The 24280-nt window shown below is 39.3% G+C and overlaps 1 protein-coding gene across 4 annotated transcripts in view; it reads right to left on the reverse strand.

Annotated features, from left to right (window-relative positions):
- Positions 1 to 24280, reverse strand: part of SSBP2 (single stranded DNA binding protein 2) — a 191925-nt gene that overhangs the window by 54147 nt on the left and 113498 nt on the right. For 2 of the 4 annotated variants that reach the window (XM_037374284.1, XM_037374285.1), the window contains exon 5: positions 13568 to 13657. The exons of the other annotated variants lie outside the window; for them this stretch is intronic. In XM_037374284.1, the coding sequence (XP_037230181.1) occupies positions 13568 to 13657 (90 nt within the window). The remainder of the gene's footprint in view (positions 1 to 13567; positions 13658 to 24280) is intronic. 4 annotated transcript variants of the gene reach the window in all.

A 24280-nucleotide genomic window follows, 5' to 3' on the forward strand; every position in this document is an offset into this window, starting at 1 on the left:
ATCTGACTGAGGAAGAAGGGTATGACCAGCATGGCTCCATCCCACAGTAATTTCCAAGTGCTGAAATGGCTCTCAAGGGTTTCCAGTCACTACTGCAGCCTTCAAGTCCCGCTAATCCACAACACGGACATTACACTGAGTAGGAGGAGGTGCAAACAACACTATTGTGCACTACCCTAAGCTACAATTAACTTCTCAAATGGAGTTCAGGAACTGGCACATATACTAACGTATTAAGAAAAGAAAAAAAACCCCGAAACAACAACAAAAAAAACCCCAAAACCAACCAAGCAAACACCCACCCACCCCCCACAAAACACCCAACCCCAAAACAAAAAATGAAACCAAGACAAAAATCAGCAAAAGAAAAAAAGAACATGAAGAAAACAAAGTAACAGGCAAGAAGGTCATATTTAACCACAACTTAGATGGAGATGCCACCAGCATTTGAAATCATGTCACACAAACTGCAGCAACTGGAGAAGATTCTGGTAACTCTTTCTTTTGGAGAACAGCCAACTAAACACATCTGTGAACATCAGTATATTGTAATTACCGCCTTCAGGAACAAAATTCAGTAATTTGGTATCACAAAAGCATCTTGGAAGGCTGCTGTCATACAGCTGAGACCAAAGGAATACCAGCAGAAGCTTCTGCTGAACTGGGTGACAAAAAGAAGCCAGGGAGGAAAAACCTTTTGTGTATAAGTCACCACAGAATATATGTATTTATCAACTTTAAAAGTGAAAAATAGCCCCCATCTAAAAGGAGAAAAGTACTAAAAAAGGAAAAGAACAAAAAAAACCCCAAACAACTATGAGAGACTACACAAAACAAAATCAAGGTGTGAAATGTTAAATTTTGTAAGCTCCCTGCTCTTCCTTATACCATCCTATCATGTCACATTCTTAAATACTTAAAAAGAAGTGCAAAAACCTGAATGATGGTGCCACACACTCCAGCACTTTCTGTTATATTCCTGAAGAAAGGATCCAACTGTGTGCAGGGAGAGTAAAGGGTATCTTATAAACTGTGTGTTTAATATAATTTTGCGAGTAGTAACAACGTAAAAAGCTTGTAAAATAAGATTTTCCTTAACCCCTGGGAACACAAGGGGACAAGCAGATAATGTATTTCTCTGTAGGGAAGTCTCTGAAGAAGCAACATTGAAGCACAGTAGTCTCACTGCCATCATTTTGATTCCAGTGTTCAGGACAAGTGATTTCACAGAAAATACCCACCAGGAAGCTGGTGACATAAAGGCACAGAAGGTGGCATGTTTCTCTGCCAGTTCTGCAATTCTTACTCTGTCTGTTTTTAGCTGTTTGGGTGACTCTAGAACACGGTGTGTTTTAGTTTTCTTGTACTTAATACTGGTGGAATAAAAACATGTAAAAGATGGTGTTCTACTAAGTATGACAGATTTCAACAAATCTTGTTTTTCTTTGAATTTATTTCCCTTCCAAAAGCTGGGAATATAATTTCCTTGCTTCCAGACTAGTTTTCGGGGTGTGGGTCTCTGTGTGTGTGTGTGTGTCGCACTGACATTTTAATTCTTTTTTCACTCATACCATTACATTTATTGACTACGTCCCACATAAATTGCCGTTTACCAAATATACAATAATCCACAGTCAAACAACTAATCCTGAATATTGCTGACATTTCAATTCGTATTGAGACTGAATTCCCAATGAGATTGAGTTTACCATAAATGTCCGTACCTGTTCCATTACATACATAGTACGTGATACCCTGTGACTCATTATACTGGACAGCGCAACCTCAGGTAACGAGCACCCCCCACCAGGAAAACAAATAAATGTAGTGCACAAAGAATTACTGCCGTTAGTGGGCATGCACACATCTGCTAACTGTAAAAATACCAAGAGCAAAAATGCCAGTAAACAAAGCTCGGGCTGAGGAGAATAAAATGGAATTAATACTGCTTGAACAGGAGAATCCTGGCATGAAAAAACCCACCTTACTCAGTCAGGGTTGCTTAAAATAACAATGCTCGTCGGGCTTCACGTTCACAGCTTCCCAGCTAGGTGTACTAAAAGGACTCTTCAGCTCAGAAAAATATGTATTTGTCTGGTCAAAGCAGGACAGGAGTACGTTTTCAAGCACACCTGGTTTAAATGCCTACAATAAAGGCTGGTGCAGAAAGCAGGGCAGTAGCTCAACCAGGTGTCATCCAGCCAAAACAGACCCTCCGAGGCTGACTGGTTTGCAGCTGGGTGACCTGCTAAGCGTGATGTGTGGAAGCCCCAGGAGGGATGTGCCCAAGATGGGCAGTCCTACAGGAGATCCCACAGAGGGGAAGGTGTTTGACATGTCTCAGGGGCTTCAGCACAGTGTCAGACGCGCTCAACCAGCCACCAGCAAGTGTGCTCACCTGGACACCTCTGCCTGCTGCGCACCTCTCCTCTGCCCCAGCCTGGGGCAGCACCACCCCGCTGCGGGGGCAGTGGTGGACGGTGGAGATCAGATGGACAGACAGTATCATCTCCAACAACAGCTCTATCCAGACCTGGAAGAGGATGCCCATGCCGCACGCTTACCGCATTTCACATGGCTTAAAAAAGCAGAGGAACAGGTTCTGCTTGCACCAGGCAGTGATCTGCAGGGCTCCCAAAAAAACACCTCTAAATTAATGGGTTGAGATGCAAACAAAACCAAGTGACAACTGATCTTCAGCTTTTTTTTTTTTTTTTTTTTTTTTTTTGTAACCTGCATTATCAAATTTAGAGCAATCTCCTTAGAGTGTGTATCTCAATACCCAGAGAGGCAGATGATGCTCCTAACTGGAGCACATCTCTTAGGGGAATAAAGAGAGCACACCACAAATTAAAAAACACAAGGTGAAACATAGTTTTAGCACTCAGTATAGAAAAGGACTGAAATGGTATTAATTGCTTTGGGTAATTCAGTCACCATAACCAGCACAAACTCTAAACACTACTTATCACTAGGAGCTGAAAACTGAACAACAGAATTAATTTGTACACACTATGACAAATTATTTAAAATTAATTGTGCTATTACTTGAAGAGCAGGTATTGTGAGAGGGTCCAAGCTGCCAGCATCAAGGTCATAAGCCAGATGGGAATTCTCATAATGACCGAATCTCTTCATTTATTCACTTAAAAGACAAGAAGGGAAACCAAAAATCTTTGTTCTCCTCTCATCCATTAAAAAATGAAATCAATTGCCAAGTGAGATATTCTGCCTCTGAAAATAAATTAATACTCATTCTTTTTTGGTTTTCAAACACAATTTCTGGTTAAAGGGAGTGTCAAAAAAAACGTATTTGTGGTTGAAATGGTAAGAAATAAGACTGCCTGATATTTTTATTTCACTTTCTTACGGTAGCAGTACTGAAAAATGACTGGGATGTAACATTAGTGTATCTCCTCAAGACTCCTGTATTTTATAAAATGGTTTAGAGGTGCTGTACAACTACTGCTGGTGTGTGTGCTTCCACTCTCACTGAAATGGGGTTTTGTACTCTTCAAGAATACCAGCGGTGAACCATAACATATGTGTGAATTGAATTAATCGAAGTTAGTTTACAAGTCATATACTTGCATTTATTTAATTTCCTCTATGTTTTTTTTGCGGACATCAATGGCCATAACAGTCACCACAGCATGTAAGACACTCTTCATTAACACATTTTAATTCTAACCAGGACTAAACTAAATTAGCTCTCAAAACAACACTTGTGCTGGCACAGCCTGCTGATAAGCACAAACATGTAACTTACCCTCTGTGAAGCTCAGACAGGCTATCATCTATTTTTAACAAAAAATTATTTCCCTATTCAGCTGCACTTTACTGTTAAGTACAAACCTTTCTTGTCTTCCTTCACCCCCAAATGGCTACCAAAATGCTAGAGGTCTTTGTTTTATACTTTGCTAAAGTAATTCAGAGATTTGGGTTACACACTACACATCTCGCAGTTTACTAGCAGGAGTCAAACTACCTGTTTCCACTTACACTATTTCACATAAAATAGTGTTGGACTCTCAGCACTGAGCCTGGATTTCTCTCTGCATTGGCCCTTCCTGATAATCAAACCTATTTCCACGAGTAAGTTCTTCTCTACGCTTCACACGAAGATACCTGAAAAAATAATGTATGTATTTATGGTTTCCTAAGAGCAGCCCAAACACGCTCCAGTAACCTCTAAACAGCTACAGTAAGAGGTTTGATTTAATTTAGAGTATAAAGCAAAACTAAAGATTTTTTAAAATAATCAAAAAGCCTTCCACCAGACATCCATCTTTTCACATCTAAAATGCCAAAAGTTACAACAACACTAGCATTTCTGACATCCCTGGTCAAGAATTACAGGACTTACTCCACCATATGACAGAATATTGCAATATATACCTTGCACACTCTGCATAGGAAAATGAAGAAATAAAACCTCTTAAAAAGCAAAATAAAACAAAACACAAAACCTTTTGTCCTAAGCAGTTCTCTGTGATGCTAAAAGCAGGATCTACCCACATACCTGGGTACTTCTCCAGAAGTTTGAGAAAGTAAGTAGTACTCATTCAGATGATCAATGAATCAATGATCTTTAGGAATTGTACTGTTATTACATCTGCCTCACATGCTGGGAAATATTATCTCATGCTCAAGAAGATTTAGCAAGTGGGAGAGAAAGCATCTAAGTTCTGCACACGGTATGTAATGGAAATTGTGAAAGAAACAGAATTTTAGAAGGGCTATTACCCACATGCATTTTAAACCAGGTAAATAGGTTTTACATTAATTTTTATTAAATGTAAATACTACAGAAAATAAGAGTATTTCAAACCTGACAAGCTAAAACTAAGACATCAAGAAGTATCACCTATTTTTAAAAGATAAACTTTGCTTTTAGAATTCCAACATCATACACACAGATCACTAAGCTTGAGAAAGCATTTTCTAACACTTAGTAAACCACCTAGTTACCCCTGATTATGATATATGATTGATTTTGTGGAACAACTTTGACAATGACAAGCTGGAGCTTGTTATTCCTGCTGTTATTTTTAATAAATATATTATTTCAAAGCTACATGCATTATCATCATCCAAGGATTTTGGCTTCAAACCCAAGCACCTGTGGCTCATGTAAAAAGCGAGAGTCAGACTACGACAGGAACTGAATTAACCTTAGCAAAAGGAAGCATCATATATAAATGACAACCCTTCTGCTACTCTTTAGCACCACTTCAGCAGCAATGTATTGACAGTTTTGGCGTATGGTCAGTACCCTTACATTTCTGAGGTTTCTCTCACAGATAACCTGAATTTTCAGGGTAAGGTTATGAAGTTCAAAACAGACCTCCTAGGTAAACGACTTGTGCCCAATTCCAGCTCTTCCTTTGCACCACTCTGTAACTAGCTGTGGGTCTGCAGCTGCTTGAGATGTAGATGTAGAAGAGGAGGCTGGGGAAGCGTGGGCTCAGAGCTTATTTAGCTACTCAAGCTGAGCAGTTTTAATTTGTTCCAACAGTTATGAGCAGTAAAACCATTACCACAACTGCAGGACAGTATTATCAAAGCCAGCAGATGTCGGACACCTTCATCTTTTTTGATTTTGACTTTGTTCCTGGTATTTAAATGAACAAAAAAGAGAGGAACACACACAAACTACTTACAGATCTTTCTAGATGCTAATCTCCTTTCATAGAGTCTAAAAAGTCAAAATAAGGTATAAAATTAAAACATTTTAAAATACAGTATGATCCTGGCAATGACAAAAATGCACAGATCCCAATTCTGTGAAGAATTAGACATATGCGTAATTTTATGCACTTGAGTATTCCCAGTGTCAGTCTGTTATACTGGGGTGGACGCATTTAACAAACAACAGAGATTCCAAAAGTACAATAAAATTCTTCTTACTGACATTAAATATATAAAGGAGGGGGGGGGGATCCCCTTTAAATTCTATTTTGAACACTGTTCAAGGCCCACCAAAGCTGCCAAAGCTGCTAGCTTTACTCACAAGCTGTATTTGTAGCGCTGGTGACAGTGCATTCACTCACCGTAATACTTCAGCGACCCATGGGGCTTTCCAAGCTTCTGTATCTGCTCTGCTCGGGGCCCAATTCTGTAACTTTTCCCTCCTTCACCTGCAATTATCTCATTTTCCCCACTGGAATTTAGGATGGGCGTACACATGTAGCAAATCTAGCTAATTTTGCAGTCAAGCTCCAGGTGGTTCTTAATGATTTGTACACTTCTTAAAAAAAGTACAAGGTAATGCTGAAAAAGTGAGGAAAACATGAGGATCAGCAATGAAAGGTGCTACCAGGCAACTGCGTGGGTGTTAGGGGAAGACAAAAGTTGAAACAGTTCAAAGGGATTTAAAAAGAAACAAAACATTTTTGAATCAATATAGATACGTATTACGGTACTGCAAAGACCATCCTGAGAGATGCCTGCATCTTCTAGTTTTAGTCATGTAATTTAGCAGCTGGAATTAGGAATCCTCATTCCTTGTACAAAAAACAACCCCTGGGTGAACAATTCGTAGAAGCAACACAGCCACTCCAAAATGGCTTTAAAGGGACGCTGGAGGATTTCTCCTTCCACATCTTCCTTACTGCTGGATGTCTGTTCAAATGAGCAATCAGGGAGGATGTTCTGTGAGCATGAAGGGGCTGAAGCAGAGCATCACGTACCCAGCAGATCCCTGGCCAAAGTAATATTTTCAAAGGTACTAGTACATATGAGCTACATTAAAGTGAGCCACAAGGACTGAGCGGAACTACAAATGCACTGGTTCAACCACAGCTGTTGTGGAATCAGAGGAGATGTAAAGGTGCCATCTGTATTTCTTTGGGAGACTTCAACAAGTAACTTCTAAAAAGGAGCAGATATTCTACACTGCCCCTTGGGAAACAGCTCAATTACCATTTTGCTTGCTAGTCTCCTTGGGGATAAATAGCAAAGATTTAACTGTTTTGATCAAATGCTGCATTCATCAAATCCATAGTACAAGGTCTATTTTTTAAAATGTATCATACCATGACTTTACTACAAATATTGTAAATATAAGTATAAATTTAAATAGTACATTATAAAGATATTTTACAGCCTTACACAGAATCTTACCAATCTATTTTCTTTTTATATACAAGTAATTCACTATTTCTGTTTCAAAACATGAGCGGTGCGTGTCGTTACTGATTTTTAAGTCACTACCTTACTTTGCTTATTTTCACTATCTACATGCTCTTTAAACTTTTTTATATACCAAAGAGTAACGCTAGGCAGGAAAAGAAATGGAAAAGGTCTTTTTGCTCCTGTCTCTTACTGTAATGATGCTCTCCTAAAGCATTAGGTCAGCTCTACTAAAGCACAAACCCACCACCTCTGAGGACCACGGATTGAGCCAAAAGGCGAATGAACAATTGCCACTAGATGGCAAGACAGCCCTACATTACATTGCTGGGCTGGGTTTGGGCTGGGTTGGGTTTTTTTCCCTTTATATAAGAGCAATATGTAACACTTGTATTTCAAACATGGTGTCGACACATTTTTCCCCTGATGTTCCAACTACATGTGACGATCACAAATTGGTGAATGAAGCAAGCTACTTGAACGATGCCGTTACAATATACATGTACTATTGAAATAAGGTTTAGCAGTAAGCTTTTAACAAATTTGCTGGGGAAAAAAGGAAAGCACTTAAAAGAAAGAGCACTTATATGTGAAAAGGTATAGTCAGTGCAGAATCTAACTTTTTAAAAAATTACCAAGTGAACTGTCAATCAGCAAACAACCTGCTTCCTCCAAATCTCAGTTGGCACTTGTTGAATTACCTATTCCGCAGTGTCTCTTAGGTGAGTGAGGTACAAACCCCAAGCTGTTGCCTGCCTGGGTGCCTTTAAAAAACAGACAGGTTCCTTATGCAGATGCAGACATGGCAAACTTTTGTCAACCATGTAATAAAAGAGATGAACATAACTATGGTTAGAGTAAATACACATTTTAAAGTTTCCTGTAATTGCAGTGCAAAAGTAAGCGGCTAGGGTCAGATATTCAGCAGTGCTAGCTGCCGCTAACTTGGAGAAATAACATGAATTCCACTGGATGAGAACCTCAGCGCTTCCAAGCAACCTGGTCTACAGAAGATGTCCCTGCTCACTGCAGGGGGGCTAGACTCAGGTGACCTTAAAGGTCCCTTCCAACCCAAACCATCCTACGCTTCCAACTCTGTGTTTAGGTGTGTTAAAAAAAGAACAGTAACTAAAATGCAAATAAAATAATATGAAAACAATACTTTCATTCTGTTTAAAAATTAAAAACACTTCAAGTGAACACATGCTCTAAAACCTCCCCCTTGCCTCTGTTTATTTGCTTGCTAAAGCTGATACTGGCCACAACGATCAAATAAGTAGTCTGCAAAAATACAAAGGTAAAGTATATCAAATTTTTTAGCCAGTTGAAAATCAGTGAAGAGATGGATGGAAATGGGCCAGCACTTCACTATCCAAAGAGTAGCGGTTCGCCCCTGAACACAACCCTCACACTTCACATGGGCACACTGGTGTGTGGCCGTGGAACAAAAGCATATCGGGGCTTCAAAATTCCCATGATGGTATTTCCAAATGTTCATGTCATTAATTTTCTAAATGCATACGGCACCATGATGTGCAAGTATGAAACATGATTTTTTGCCAATCTCACTGTTCTCAAGGAGTGCGGCTAGTACTGAACGCTTTGAAGACCTTGTTCTGCCTGTATCTAAGAGGGCTTTAACAAGCAACACTTCCATACTGCACAGAACCAACTGTGGAGAAAAATGCTGGCTGTCCTCAGGACAGAAACTGGAAGTAAGACTGGATGTGAAAATCTGAGTCTTTAAATTCTTGACCTAACCCTCTTTGTTCAAAAGCGGATTAATTTAACTCACCATAAGTGAGTTTTTTAGAACCTCCTGTAAAGCTTTGCTGATATTATATGCACCCTCTAACAACTAGACACAAAAGTAAATAATTACTACAGTATTATTCAGTGATCTGGCTGCCCTACTATTTATTTCAGTATCAGACAGGACTCCAAAAGCAGGGACAAATACTAGGTCACGTTGACCTCTGTGGATGGCTGTATGAAGAAACTAACAACAGAGTAACTCTGATACTAAAAAATGGCATAGAAAATGTCCTAAATGACTTTTATTTTATTAACGTAGTAGCTAGATGCCTTCCTCACAGGGTAGCTCCATGTATGGGACGTGGTCTAGAGGGGAAAATGGGCAATTGTTGACGTAGTTCAAGACCCAGACTGGAGTTAGATAAGCATTTCAGGAATGTATACAGCCATCTTACCCTTACAGAGTCTAATACCGTTTTACATGAAGAAAGAGAATTGAGATCACTTACCTTGCATTAACCAGGAAAACCATGGGTAACTTAGAAGGAATTGCACATCACTTTTTAGCATCCAGGCTAGGAGTCTGATTCCCAACCATTATCCTTCTCTCAGGCTCCATATTTAAGAAAGCAATTTACCAGAAGCAAGACATCACCCTCACTGAACTGCACTTGACTGGTTATTTCAGCCTGAGACAAAATCAACTCTAAAGCCTGACTAGGTTCTCCTATCTGGAGCTTAAGAGTCCTGCATAACAGGAACTATTGTCTTCGTTCCTTCCGTAGTCCCATACACTCAAGTTTTGCTGCTAGTGCACCAAGAACAGATTCAGTTACTACGTAACCCAGTTTATTTCCAGAGTATCACCTATTCTATGTACTGAAAGAAAATGACACACACACAAAAAACCATCGCTATGAAATTTAAAGTTACATGAAAATACAGGCACACCAGTCGATGAAATTGAGACACATTCTAACTGTACATAAAGCTGTTTTCTTGACTTTTCAAATTTCACCTTTGACACTGTAAACAATTCTCTTTTTTAAAAAATAGTATGATTTAGTTGATGATAATAGTTGTGCACAACTCTACCACCTTCCTTTCACTGTATCACTGTAAGGCATTCTGGCCTGTCAGCACTGTAGTGATCACCATCCATCACCTGAACTGAAGTATAAAAATACAAGTATAGAGAAAGATACAAGGCAAATTCAACTGCTGGCTTCACAGCTCCACCTTTGTGGACTAGACGTAGAATGCCAGAGACTGCTAATTAACATCAGTGCTCGTGGCCTACACATATGTGGAAACCTCATCTCACAAGTGCGGAGTTTTACCAGATACTGTCTGAGAAACCATGCTTCTCCCACAGTATTCTACCTCCATGTACTATACTAGCATACTGGATTGTTTTCTTTTATGAAAAATAAAGTGTATTTATTTTCTTTTATAAAAAATAAAGGTCACAGAAACAATGCTAGTGGTCAGCAGTGCCAATAAATCTGGAACGCAGGTGATGTTTCCTGGTTCCCAGCACGGTCCCCACCTAGGTTGTCACCTTCCCCTGACCTGTCTGATAAGAAGCAATTGCAGCAGCAAGAGCATCCATTTCACTTACATCCCAGTTGGTGGTTAGTGCTGCGTGCCAAAGTGGAGCTGCACTGCAAAGCCAAGAGCCAGGGCTGATGAGAAATGAAATGACTTTAAATCGTCCAGCAATCCTGAGTTAGCCAAGCAGAGCTGGGAGGTAGCTGCTGTCAACAGTTCTAGCTTAGGCCAATCCAAACATTTTGAGAAAGCAACAAAAGGCACCCTTATCATTCCAGGATGATCTTCTAGATACATTTTAGGTTGCAAAAAGCTCAAATATTACAGTGTGTTTGTAGTGCAAAGTCTTAGTGAACTAAATAAAGATATAAGCACTATTCTCCCACTGTTACTATAAGCTTCTGACTCTTAAAAACCAGAAATTTTCACTTTCTTAATCTAGAAGTGGTCTAAATTCCAAACCGTCACTGAAAGAAGACCAGCAGTTCATAGAAAGGCCGAAGTTCGTCAGTATTTGGATCAAGACAGATGAACGTATTTCCTGTGATTTGGTTTATTCTTGTGACCAACTGGGATCAGAGGAACTGCAGAAGAGTATACAGAAAGTAATAAAAAGAAAGCAGCTATGAAGCAAGTGTGATCATGAGTTTCTCTGTCTTGCTTGTCATTTCACCTGCCTTTTATGGCAGCAGATGATGCTCCCCAGTTTTCAAGGTTCATACACATGGCTATGTCTGCCGGTGTTGTTTTCTTGTCCTGAGATAAATTGACATTGGTAAGGTTCAGGTCTGTCTGAAGGTGTTACAGCCACATATTAACTGCTCCTTGACAACACTCACTTCAGCAACACAACGCATTCTCATGGACTGTCTGTACCTATGTGCTTTATACACACCTTGCAGTTTCAGCACACGGGTATGTAATTGACTGGATTCTGGCTTAGCTCCCCTTGCTGGGATTGCTCCCAACCATATCAATGTACCTGCTATCGAACTTGCAGTTGGATTTGCTAACTAGCATGTTATGTCTTTACGTATATTCTTAAGCAGATGACTACAGCAAAAACTAATGATCTCCCGGAAAATGTCTGTTCTGTTGACAAGGCCATTCGACTGAGGAAAGCAGATCTCTTATCAGCTAAAACTAACTGTAAGGAACTAAGCTTCAGCACCACCACGTCAGAGCGAGACACGATGGCACAGACCCAGCAGTTTCAAGGAGAACCGAAGGGTGATGTCTGGAGGAGTCCAGACCAAACTGTGTGCTCTGGGAACGCTCCTTGCAAAGCTGCAACTCACTGGCCATGCTGTTGAACTGATGGTAGCTCTGATTAATGTCACAAACTGTAACATGGAAAATGGATTTTCCTGTTTATTTTTGATCCCAGGCCTTGCAAAAAAAGCAGGCTGTTGGTGGGGCTTCAAGTAAGAGTGAAGTCAGACACTGACAGACAAGGAAGGTTTACCCATACTTAACTTCCTATCATCTTGTCTTTCTTTTAATTTTAAAGAACTAGAGTGGCTAGAAGTCTTTTCACGCTTCTAAAAACAAAACTCCCACACCCTCCTCATGCAAAAGCTTTAAAATAGCTACTTTCTCCTCTATACTTCACATACTTCTCCTATCTGTGTCCCTTCCCCCTCTTAATTGTCTTCAAACACAATAGAAGAAAGTAAGTTTAAACTTTAATTCCTTTGACATTAGAACTGGAGTGGTCAGCTAAAATAGGAAAAAGTGAAATATTTATACAACATTAAATATTAAGATAAAATTGTTTGTAAAAACATCTACTTAACCAGCTGTTCAAAAAACCGAAAACAGAAATAAAATAATTAATCAGTTCTGCCAGCTCCTGAGGATTTTGTGACTGGCAACAGTAAGATATTTTCTACTTCACATGCCAATTACCTCTTCCTTCACGTATTAAAAGCCACACCTCAGTTTTTGAGTTGATGAAGGAACGAACACGCTCATGCCAGGTTCAGGGTTTCCTTATGTAGGTACCAGTACTGCAGATGGCAGTTTTTCCCTCGGTGGGAAGAGGAAGACCATAGAAAGATCGCTGTCACTTACAGACAGTGTAAACAACGACTGCTGATATCCTGCCATTTTTGTACAAACCATCTGGATAAAATAAAAAAGTTCTGTTTTTCCAGATGAAGTATGCTTCTTTTGTCTATGTATCTCAGGGAAGAAAGAGAAAGACACTGGTCTCTGCCTGGATTTCAGTACTTGGTTCTTACAGAATGTCCCATCACAATGTTCTCGCCACATCACAGTTCTGGAAATACAGGTTGTTTCTTTCACATCGTGAGATCAAGTATGCAAAGTGGAAATCTCTGTTCCTCCTGAAGATCTGTTTCAATGCTAGAGATGCTGCTACTTTTTGCTCCTGCTGCACTGCCGCAGCTTGGCAGTGTGGAGAAGAACAGCCCAGCTTTGGTGAAGGGGAGATGCAAGCTCGCCCACAGGAGCAGTCTCGTCTTGAATTACAACTGTTAGGCTGGCCTTGCACTAAAAGCTGCTGGTTTTCCACCACAGTATTCTGTACTGTTACTGTCCAAACTGCTTACTGGGTAGTGAGTTTCATTTATGACAGAACTTAATAGGAGGAACACACGGTCTAAACCCTTGGCTTGTTTTCCTAGGCATTAGGGCTGGGATATTCAGTGTGCAATGAGATGCTCAGTGGGATATTCTTAATTGCCTAGGTCTAATTCCCACTGAAACCTGAACGCCTTAAAAATCTGGCCTGTGGCTTTACCACAAAGCTAAACATGACCAACAATATTACTTTAAAGTTTCAATGCAATGTGTGTATACCATCACAAGAAATTTTTATAAAATTATGTTCAAGCATTTCCAGTTTCCACTCATTACCTGGCACCACTTCTTATCCTTGAAATTCTGAAATGAGTTGTGCTGTACTATTTCATAAATGAAATACCTGTCAGTCAGAGAGAACCCTTCCTTTCCACCTCTTCATTTTTGCAAAAACATAAACTCTCAAGTATAGCACCATACAGTGAGACAGAGATTAGAACAGGACCTTTTCTACAGACTTGTAAACAGTATTATGGAGGATTTTCTATCCTAAAATTCCTGTAACCGTAATTTTTCTTAATACCTGAAAAAAACCCGGTGGTACAGGACCTACTGGCATGCCATCTCCTGGGGGAATGTTTCCTAGCACTGGACTGGGAGCTGCTGCAGCACTCTGAAAAGAACAAAGGGAGAATAAACCTTTGTCATTGCATGGTAGGCATTAAACTCCAAAAAAAAAACCCAAACCAAAAAAACCCCCAAAACCTGACAGAAATGCAGAAAGTAATTCTCTGGATATGTCATAATGCCACTGTTCCATCTGAAGGTAAATTAAAATTGTATAGTGTTTAGTCTTCATTTAAACAACTATAATGATTTGTTAAAATAATAAATGCATGTTGAGGGGAAGGATGCTAGAGATTGCATGGATATACAAACATGCATCAATTAGATAAATCTTGACTAGATTTAAAAAAATACTGCATCTGAGTTTGTCTATTTATATACAGATGTGAATGTAACTTGCACACTTTTTATTGTATTATGTGTATAAACACCCTCACACATCCGCAAGGATATACATACAGCATAAAGAATTTATGCATCTTATCAGCAGTTTCCAAGCACTTTAAAGATAATTTCAGCAGACTCTAATATTCTTTCAGAACTACATCAAGCTTCAAAACAGGGTTCTGTTACAAACAGTACAAGAAAGCAAGCTCATGGTTCTGCTGGTAACGCTTATGATTTTACCAACCCCCAAAACAACCACCGTGACAAATCAGAAGAATTCAAGCTACGTCTTTGGAAGAGAACAGAAGAAATGGATTTCTAAAAAGTGAATCAGAGGATGGAGTTAGTTACCTTTGCAAATCCTTCAGCTGGAAGAAGCAAGGGAAGAATATTGCTTCTGGCAATTTACAAGCAGGAGATCATCACAAAAAGGGAAGCCAAACTGTTATTGTTGTCATGTATTGGAACCTCAATCACTTTTAATTTCTAGCAGTCTTCCTTCCTGCAATATGTTTCTGTAGGGCATAAGGCTGAATCACCTATAAATGCTCACAACCTTCTGCAAAAGTACTCAGGCACACACAATGTACCGAGAGCCACACTTGCAGCCTACTAATGACCTGCCGATATCTGCCCTACCGAATACGAATGGCTTATGTTTATTAACTTATCACTCTCCTGTATGCTCACACTTGATATCCAAAAGATGCAGATCTGGAAACTGCACTTCCAGGTGTTTGGCACACTACCTAGGAAATTAAGAATAATGCTGGGAAGATCTGAAAACTGGCACAAAGAAAGGCTGACCTTTTTAAACCAAGCAGAAAGGAAATATTCAGTTCATGACCACAGATTTTTCAAAGGCTTAAGCTGTGCTGTACAATCAAATTTCTGAACAACTCGCGGTAGCATATTTAGCATCTAGGCTCTGTGTTCCTTCCAAACAAAAGTCTAAAACATATCATCAAAATACAAAGACTGCAGAAAGTGCTGGCCTCAGAACTGAGCACAAGACTTCTGACTCACTAGAAAACACTGTAAAATAAAGGGTCTTGGGCACTATTTATGCAAAGATCTGTTCTGCAGGACCTGTGTTAAATAAAATAGTCTTTAAATGCAATTGATAGAAAAAGCCAGCCAAGTCAGCTGGATATAGCAAACACTCCTGAACCATAATATATTCTTGTGAGAGGCTACCACAAACCAGCCAAACCAATCCCTAAAGCTGCAGCAAATACAGACGGTTCTCCACTAGCCACTGCAATTCTTTGGGCACTGCCTGAAGTTCACGACACCGGAGTACGATGCTGCTTAATGCATGCAAAACCATGCGACTCCCTGGAAGGTCTCAGGTGCTCCCCTCAGGTCTGTCACAGTCTCTTGGCCTCCCAGAGAGGGAAATAAGCAAGTGGTGTGAATGCACAGAAGTAACTCCTGAAGAAGAAAATAATTTTGTTACCCTTTCTTTCTCTTGCATGGCTTCTGTGACTGTCTGCTAATTACTTCCAGATTATCTGCATTTCCAATGCAAAACAGAAGAAAATGTTTTCAGCTTTTTTTTTTTTTTTTTTTAATCAAAATTGATTTATTTAAACTGAGCATCGGGTAACAATGTCAAGTAAACTCATGAATAGGTGCAAACACAGTTTGAGTGAAGTATGCTGGATCTTATTTCCATAGGTACAGGTTTTCTAGATGAAGAATGACAACAGTAGCATCACTGATGAAGAAAATTAATGATGTTAAAAGCCTGAGCATCTTAAAATGTCCAAAACAGCCTGCACTGCAGTCTCTGACTAAGAAGGAGTAGCCCTTTAAAAGGGCACCAATAACAATGACACTTAATACAGTATCATCCCTCCTTGCACACTAATTCCTGATTGCCCCTATGCTACCTTAGCTGTGTCCACCTATACTGCCCGTGTAATACGCACTGTAATACGTCCAGTGGAGCTGATGCTACAGAAGAAAGCATCTGAACAGATCATAATAAGTCACTGGGCAAACACATCTCAACAGTATGAATTCAGACAGGCAAAATACTGTTAAGTTGCAAGATCTTGGAAGAGGAGCTAAGCAGCACTTCCTCTGATACATGACCTCAGAAGCCTCCCATTCCAGGTTCCCTCCACTCCTGCTCATATTAATTAAACTATACCAGGCATTAATGCATGTCAGAGTGCCCTAATGCACTCAATGCATCTCAGATATCCTTCTCAACTGCAGCCTCTGCCAGAGCCCCCAAGGTATGAAAGGACGCTTGTAAGAGGAGGAGGAACGACCTCTCAGGATGCAGTGCTCCTGTAGGGATACAGGGATCTGCCCCTGCTGAGTTCATGCCCTGCTGAGCTCAGTTTCCCACACTGAAAATTACTTCAAAAAAGACCAATGGTAAAATATACTCAACCATTTTTAAAAAGAGAGAGAGAGAGAAGGAAATAATGATTATTCTAAAACAGGGGGAAAAAAGGATTAGAATTGTATTTGTTAAGATCTAAGTTAGCCATTAAACCTCCTAACAAGGCTTTGTAAGAAATATACCTAAAGATAACATTTTCATAATTGTCTCAATAGTGGTTTGTGGGATTTTTTAAAAACATGTATTTTCCCCCTTATTTTTAAATCTGACTTAGCCCTGATACCAGAGGAACCCAGCTTTGTTCCTCGTTGAACCTCAAAGATGCGCACAGAGCTCTCCCGGAACGGTGACATGGGCACAGGCAATAGACATAGCAATGAATGACCGTCAGTCCACCTCACACGTGTAATGAAACGCATTGTTTTCAGAGGTGCTGCCGATTCCTGGAAAGGGGATATGGCCCCAAAGTGACCACTTTGTAGGAGGAATGAGTTTTGTGCAACTTTGTTGATGAAGAAGAAAGGAGCCAGATGAAGCCAACACGTGAGGCTGGAGAGCTTCTACAGCCTCAGAAAGCCTGCTGAAGGCTGAAGGACTGAAGTCCCATTCCAGAGAGCTGCCCTGAGGGTGGCCAAAAGATCTGAGCGGTGCTATCAGATGGATATCATTTGTGATGATGAGTGGGGAAGAAAAGCAAGGTCTCGTGGAGGTGATTACACAACAAGTGATCCAGACTGATTTACTCGGTCTTGGTTCTCATGGTTTCTGGAGAAAAAGGTCGCAACCAGAAAGGAACTAGCTCTTTGCTTCAGGCTAGCTACTCAAAATTAAATTCCTTTACTAATGCTGGCCATTTTTTGATTGTGGGCCATGATGTTTCAGGGAAGTGTTCAATGTGTTGATTTTAACTGGCCTAATTATTTCAGACTTGATTACACCATGCAGTTCACAGACATTTGGGCAAAACTCTCTCTGCTCTGTGCTTCTGAGTGGGAAGGGGGACAGAACAATGCAACGTTTTAGTGGCCATAACAGTAGGTCAGGTTTACTGACATTCGAAGTACCTCTTAATAACTGTAAAAATATTGCAGTTACAGGCATTCTGCAATAGTCCAGTCTTAGGTGTTACAGAAACTTCAACCACTATCTTTCATTATGTAATATACTGTTGTGGGTTTTGGGGTTTTTTTTTCTTTTTTCATGTTTGTTTGTTTGGGATTTTCTTCCCTGATGGGCAACAAAGTCCCAAAACCAGAAAGAAATCATTTTGGTGTTTTAGGTATATTACATTTTCTAGTTTGTGCTATCCAATTAATGTTTTAAGAACTTATACCAGGTAGATCAATAAACAAACCTGCAACTGCTGCACTGAAATATTCTTTCTTATTCTATCCTGATGAATTATTCAATTCTTTTTTCACAGTCCCACAGCAAACCATAGCTTCTTTTTGCATGTATTACAAGTTGTTCGTCATTTATACTTCCATTAGTTTGACATTTTAAATACTTGCAATTTGCTTCCTCTGCTCTTCATGAAAAGATGAAATAGGAAAATCTGAACTGCCTAATAATTTTGTACAGTGTTACCTCCTTAAAAACGGAAAACTGTATTTGCTTTTGTAGCTAAAATACTGTATTATGGTAACTCTTTAAAATTATCAATTAAAATAGTGTACTTGAATGAAACTTATTGTGGTCATTCTTTGCTATACCCAAGCTACTCATGACAATGTGAAAATAGATGACCATACTAAAAAAAAAATACAACTAGCCATGATTTAGGCTGGTTTTCACAATAAAGAAATCACAAAGTAAATGAAAAACAAACAAACAAAAAAGGTTATTCCATTAGCACAGTATCTGAAATATAAAAATCCAGAGAGAATTCTCCAACACATGGGTCATTTTTTGAGACTAACACAAGAAGTGGTTTATGATGGAAGCTCATAGAAGAATTCCATTTGCAGTCAAATAATTTTACAAAGAAAGGACTTGGCTTTGTGTACAAAAATCCTCATCCAGCTCATTCACTAACCCAGGCATTTAATTTCAGGTATTTTACTTAGGGCAAGACATCCTTACTTTTAGCCAAAGTAAGAAGTTTATCATGACACTAAAAGGATATTTCTAACTTTTTAGAAGTCTACTTGATGATGGGTAAGAGAAGTTGGACCTCACATATATGAGAGATCCATGGCCATTCTTGGCCACTCAATTCCCTCATCATCCAAGTCTCGTCCATCAACCTCCTCTACATCAGCCCTAAACCTGTTGAGTTAGCTGGACAGTCCTAGTTCCTGCTGAATTACTGGGGGTGGTGGCTACCCACTTCTTCAGCTGCATCAAGCATCAACCTAATCCCTCCTGCTACCAGCTTATTCGGAGGCAGTGTCCTTGTGTTCTGTCTTCTGTGGCAAAGCACGAGCCTTTCACTGGTGTGTTGTGCTGTGAAGACCACACAAGTGAAGTCCCTGCTGACCTGCAGGCAGGGACAAGGTAGTGCCTGCAGATGACACTGAACTACTGGCACCGGTGTCGATGATGCAGGCAAGTTGAAACCCCTGTCTTAGAATTTAATGATGCTAAAATGGCCATGAAAGAGGAAGAGAGAGCAACACTTTATTGACAGCACAGCAACAGTGCCAGGATGAAGGAATGGCATTAATAACTCTGGTTTGGAAGGAAGTGTGGAGATAGACCTAGTAAGGCAGAGAGGCTTGCCCGTGCTGTCAAGTGTGCTAGCCTGAGTCTCTCTCTTGAGAAGAAATTATTTCTATTGGGAGTCTGAAACAGTTAAAAAGTCTTTTTCCCTTCTTAAAGATGTTCCTCTCACTCTGTGCGCAGATGCACTGTGCTTTCCCACCCTCCACACCACCTCCCATCATATAGCACAGGCAAGCAACGCGTGCCTGCGAACACTTTACTGTCACCCTGAGTTGTGACCCTTCCACATACTGCTGGGAGCAGCAGCTGGTTGATGCTTCCATGGGTAATTTCCAGGCTGACAGAGCCTCTGAAAGACAGCCCTTCGCCCCTGATATTAGGGTAGAACCTGGAGGGGCACTGCCATGCCTGCCTAGAAGGTTCACACTTCTTTGCTGCACAGCTTGATGCATGGTGGGTGTGCGATGTACCACGAATGCAGCAGTAAAGGCAGGCCAGGGCGAGCACATGGAAGTGAATTAGCAGCATCAGTACCATTACCTGAAAATTTTCATACTGGTAAAATTTTGTAGCGCAAATATGTCTCCAGAGCATTCAAGAAGAACAAAGCTCCAACTGCCCTTGTGAGTCCTACAAGCTGTACAGTCTGAGCAGAAACATCCTACTGCAGAACTGGCTGCAAATTACTGCAACTGCATGTTGGATGCACTGTTTTTCTGGGTTCAAGGTCAGGAAAAGACAACCAAAAACACCCAAGAAATTTTGTGTTTATGCCAGATCTCGGAAGTCGGAAGCCTAAGCAGCACTTGCTGGAAGTACTCTATGGTGCAGGAACTCGTACTTCTCATACTCCTTTTGCTGAAACTCTAATTAAATGATACAACTGAAAGCTTTGCTCTTGATTATTCAAAAATTTTTTATCTGATTTTATGTATCAATCAGTAAAAAACTGCTAACATACTCTGAAATAATGTAAGCAATGCCAGACATACTGTAGCTTCCTTCCTTCTTTCTGAATCCTGCCTCAGAGACAAATTAGGTCATGAGAATTTTGGCAACATTTTAAGAAACAATAACACTTAGATCAGTTTCTCTGAAATACAGGATTTTTTATCATGAGTGGTATTTTCGTAAGACATCTACTACAGAGCAATTCCAAGAAACAGCTGTATTATACATGCAGTATCACTTTACATTTCGTCTAAACCTTAACGTGACTAAGATGTATTCACTCCTCAAGTTCCAAGTACTGAAATACAGATACAACTGGCACTTAATGTGGTGTTAAGGATAATTTTGATCCTGTAATATTTTATCTTATTTTAAATCATTATTTTTAAAAAAATTTAAGATTTATTTTAAAATTAAAATATTAAAAACCAATTATTATTTTATTTTAAAATCACTGAGCTTTCTAACCTAAATGAATTTAATTGTCTTTTTAAAGTTATGGTGTCAGTACTAACAGAATGTATTCATATATTCATATATGCAACCAAAATACGCATTAACCAGACAAAAATATTCTGTCATGGAGTACATGAATATGATCAGTTGAATCAAAACCACTGCAGAAATGTTCAGCATCTCAGGTTAGTTTTGTGTATGTTCACATGACATTAATGCACAGGTAATTTAAACAAACTGAACAGTGAATGCCTGAGGATGGATATGGAGGACAATACAGGGAAACCACAACCGCTGCTGGTACCAAGTTTGAAACACTGATGACAGCAGCATACTGTTGGCAGAAAAAGCAGAAAATGTTTGATTTTTGGTAGATATCTCCTTGAAACCCGTGCTGAAAGCTCACAGTGATGCTAAGCATAAATAAGACTCTGCTAGTCAGTTGATAGCTCTGAGATGAATGTACAACTAAGTTCATATGAAAGTCAAATGTCTTTCCAAATCAGTATTGCTTAATTCATCACACCCAGCGATGCCAATTAAGAAAACTGTAAATAAACCGGAACAGATGACATTGGGGCCATGATGTTTAGCTGTGACCAGTCCCTGATGCACCAAAAGTGCAATACTGAGAGAAAAATAATCCAAAAGCCAACTGTCTATTTTTGTCACCTTCTCGTACCCTCCTTTTCCAAGCAATTTTATTAAGTTAAGCACAGTTTTCTGGTTGCTTTCCAATAAAGGCATAGTATATGTAACATACCAAAAAGCTAACAACTTATTACTGACTTGCTGGTTATTATCTTAAAGAACACCTTCTAATTCACAGCATTTCGTGCCTTCTCCAGCTTACTACAAACAAACAAGAAACTAACTGAACAGACACAGCAAAGCAAAATTGTGTATTGTGTTTTATCACATTTTACTGAGTATTTTTGATAAAACTATGTTGTCCTCTTTAGGAGAACACTTTAAAAAACTGTTCTTTCTCTTTTTTTTCCTGAGGATGAAGGATAAATATTCAGTACTACTTTTTCAATTGATGAATTTAGGAAATTACTGAAATCAGGGAATTTAAATTTATTTGTTTGCTTGTTTGTTTTTTTCTGGAGAGAAAAATGATGGATGATTACTATTTCCAACCATATTCATCATAAGTTTAATTTCTGGTCATTGAAAGCTTCAAGTGTCACACATACTGTAGCCAATATTGTAACACCACAAGCAAATTCCCATTTGTAAACACTTTATAGCTTGTAACTTCTGAAGTATTTCTAAGCCATTAGCTAGTTACTGTAACAGTGTTTCATTATTGTTTTACCTACCATAAATCAGAGAAAGAAATATTAAGAGGAACTATGTTGATTAACCTGTAGAAACCTCCTCATTTTCGCCAGGATAGAGCATACTACTCACCACTCTGAACCAAAAAATTAAAAAAAAATTAAGTAAGCTGTTACAGGGCCTTTGAATGCTCAGCTGTACACAAAAGAACCATAACCCCTAGGCTGAGCAGCCATGGCTTATGTAAAATGAATTTAAGACTTGCCCAAAAGGGTAGACTCATGATACTGTCAGAAACAAGCCATTTGAAAGATCTGGATAGCAAGACCTAATTAATTCTTGGTGTAGTTCCATTGATATCTATTTGTCTAAAACGTTTTTTTTTCCCGTTCTGTATACAGGAAGGCATTCACAGGACAGCAGTAGTCTGAGAAGTGTAACTGTAGGTGGTCATAGTGCTATTCCTTCTAGCTTCTCAGTTTTCCTCAAACTGCAACTCCTTACAGTTTGAGCTGGACTCTGGCACTGTATTTCTGTTCACTCCATCTTATACATTGTTATCAGCGATAAACAATACATCGTTTCATATAATAATAAATTAACAGCCAAGTTGTATATCTGTTATCAGGAAAAAAAAAAAAAAAGACATTAATTATTTTTTTGTGGGGGTGCGGAATTGGTTTGCTCAGTTTACACCAGCAGACCTGTTTGCCCAGCAAAGAGCAAACCTGCTGACAAGGACAGTATGCTCCAGGACTCCATCCGTTCCTCCTTCCCCAAGAAATAATCCTACTCAAAAAACAACCTCACTGTAAGCAAAGCTTCCCCGTATCTGAAGTAGGATTACAGTCTGTTTTACTGTATCCCAGTGCTCAGTCTGGGGGGGTTTCGTTCTACTTAGCTGAGATAGTGAAATTCTATTACAGTACTGAAAAGCAGGTATAAGGTTGGAAGTACACTCTTAAGGGTAGCAGCAATTATTTTTAAGGAATGCTTTGCTATCGATGAATAAAACAATTTCCGACTCTTGCCAAAAGACAGTGTTTCAGTCCTGTCTCTTAGCTGCTGTTTCTTGGATTATTTAGAACACAATTTCTAGTCAAAGATTTCTCTGAAGTATGATTATAAAGAAAAGTTATTTTAAAAAGAACCTTTACTATTCACCGTAGGTAGTAAAAACACTACTATGCATAGGTATCAACAGAATGTTCACTTAAAAAAAAAGTGCGAAAATAATTTGTGTTTTAAATATGGAGATAAAGTATCAAATTCCTGTCCACTTTATCAAAACTGAACAGAACCATACTTAAAAGCTGAATACTTGGATTTTCCTATGTCTTTATAAAGACACAAAAAAATAGTATTTCAATTAATGTTTTCAGACAGTCCTCTAGGAAAGTAAGGGCATTGTTTCAGCCTAACTCAAAACCCTGTGTTATTTAAGTAACATACACCTATGTACAAAATCAACACACCAAAGGCTAGCCAGCTGAGTTATGTCACGCTTTTGATAAAATGCAACAGTATTATCGGATTCATCAGTAATAACCATGCTGCTGACAAGTTAAAGGCACTTGAGGACACAAAACGTTGTTGCTGCAGCTTGAAGCCAAGTTGCAGTGATATTTCAATGAAATGACTTCTTTCCAGAAGTGACACTTACACCCCTCCTCCAGATTCCCTGGAGACCAAGACTGCTTCGGTCTGCTAGCTTAACAACCACAAAATACTCGATGTGCTATTTTTTCTACGCTGCACCTCCAGATCACATCTTTGTTGAGTAACTGACATTGAAGGCCATACGTTTAACCTACTGCCTTCCTCATCACAGGAGTTTGGATGAAGATGTGCAAAGACGCTTCTCCTAAAAAGCAGGCAGCAGGAAACTGGTCAGAGGAAATTGCTTTACTTACATGACTGTGACACGTTACATGTGTCCAACCAAATTTTTAGGTCTATCTTACCAGATCGAAGCATTGCTTTTACGTTTAAAATTGCTACATTTAAAACTGCAACTATCATCTTTTCTCAGTATTTTCCCCAACAGTTGTTGGGGTCCTGGTAACAGGACTGCAAAAAAAGAGAAATACTGCTGCAGATTTTTAATACACACAGTGAAATACGGCTAGCTCCTGAAATGATTATTCCGAGTAATTTTAAATGGTGACCGATCATACAGCATCCTCTACAACTGCATCAATGATAGGTACCTAAAACTAATTTTTAGAAGTAACAGTGCTTAGTCCGCCTATGAGTTTGAGCAATACTCAGATGATCACTGTGCTTAAGCTGTGTGACATAATGCACAAAGTGGGCTGGTCGCTGCTAGTCTTTTCTTCCTGCTTCAAACACACTTCATTTTGGTCTGTGGATGTTCCACAGAAAACTCACATTCGGCACAATTCTGCTAGTTAGGCCAGTATGACAAGTATACTAGAAAACTGTAACTTTCTCTAGTAATTAAGCTGGTTGGCACATTGTCTTTTGGTCATTTAATTAATCTACTTGTTAAACCAATTTTGGTTTCCAAAGCTTTTAACATTGCGATAGCATCATATTCCAGTTCTC

The sequence above is a fragment of the Falco rusticolus genome, chromosome Z, assembly GCF_015220075.1.
Source record: "Falco rusticolus isolate bFalRus1 chromosome Z, bFalRus1.pri, whole genome shotgun sequence".
NCBI classification, from domain to species: Eukaryota; Metazoa; Chordata; class Aves; order Falconiformes; family Falconidae; genus Falco; species Falco rusticolus.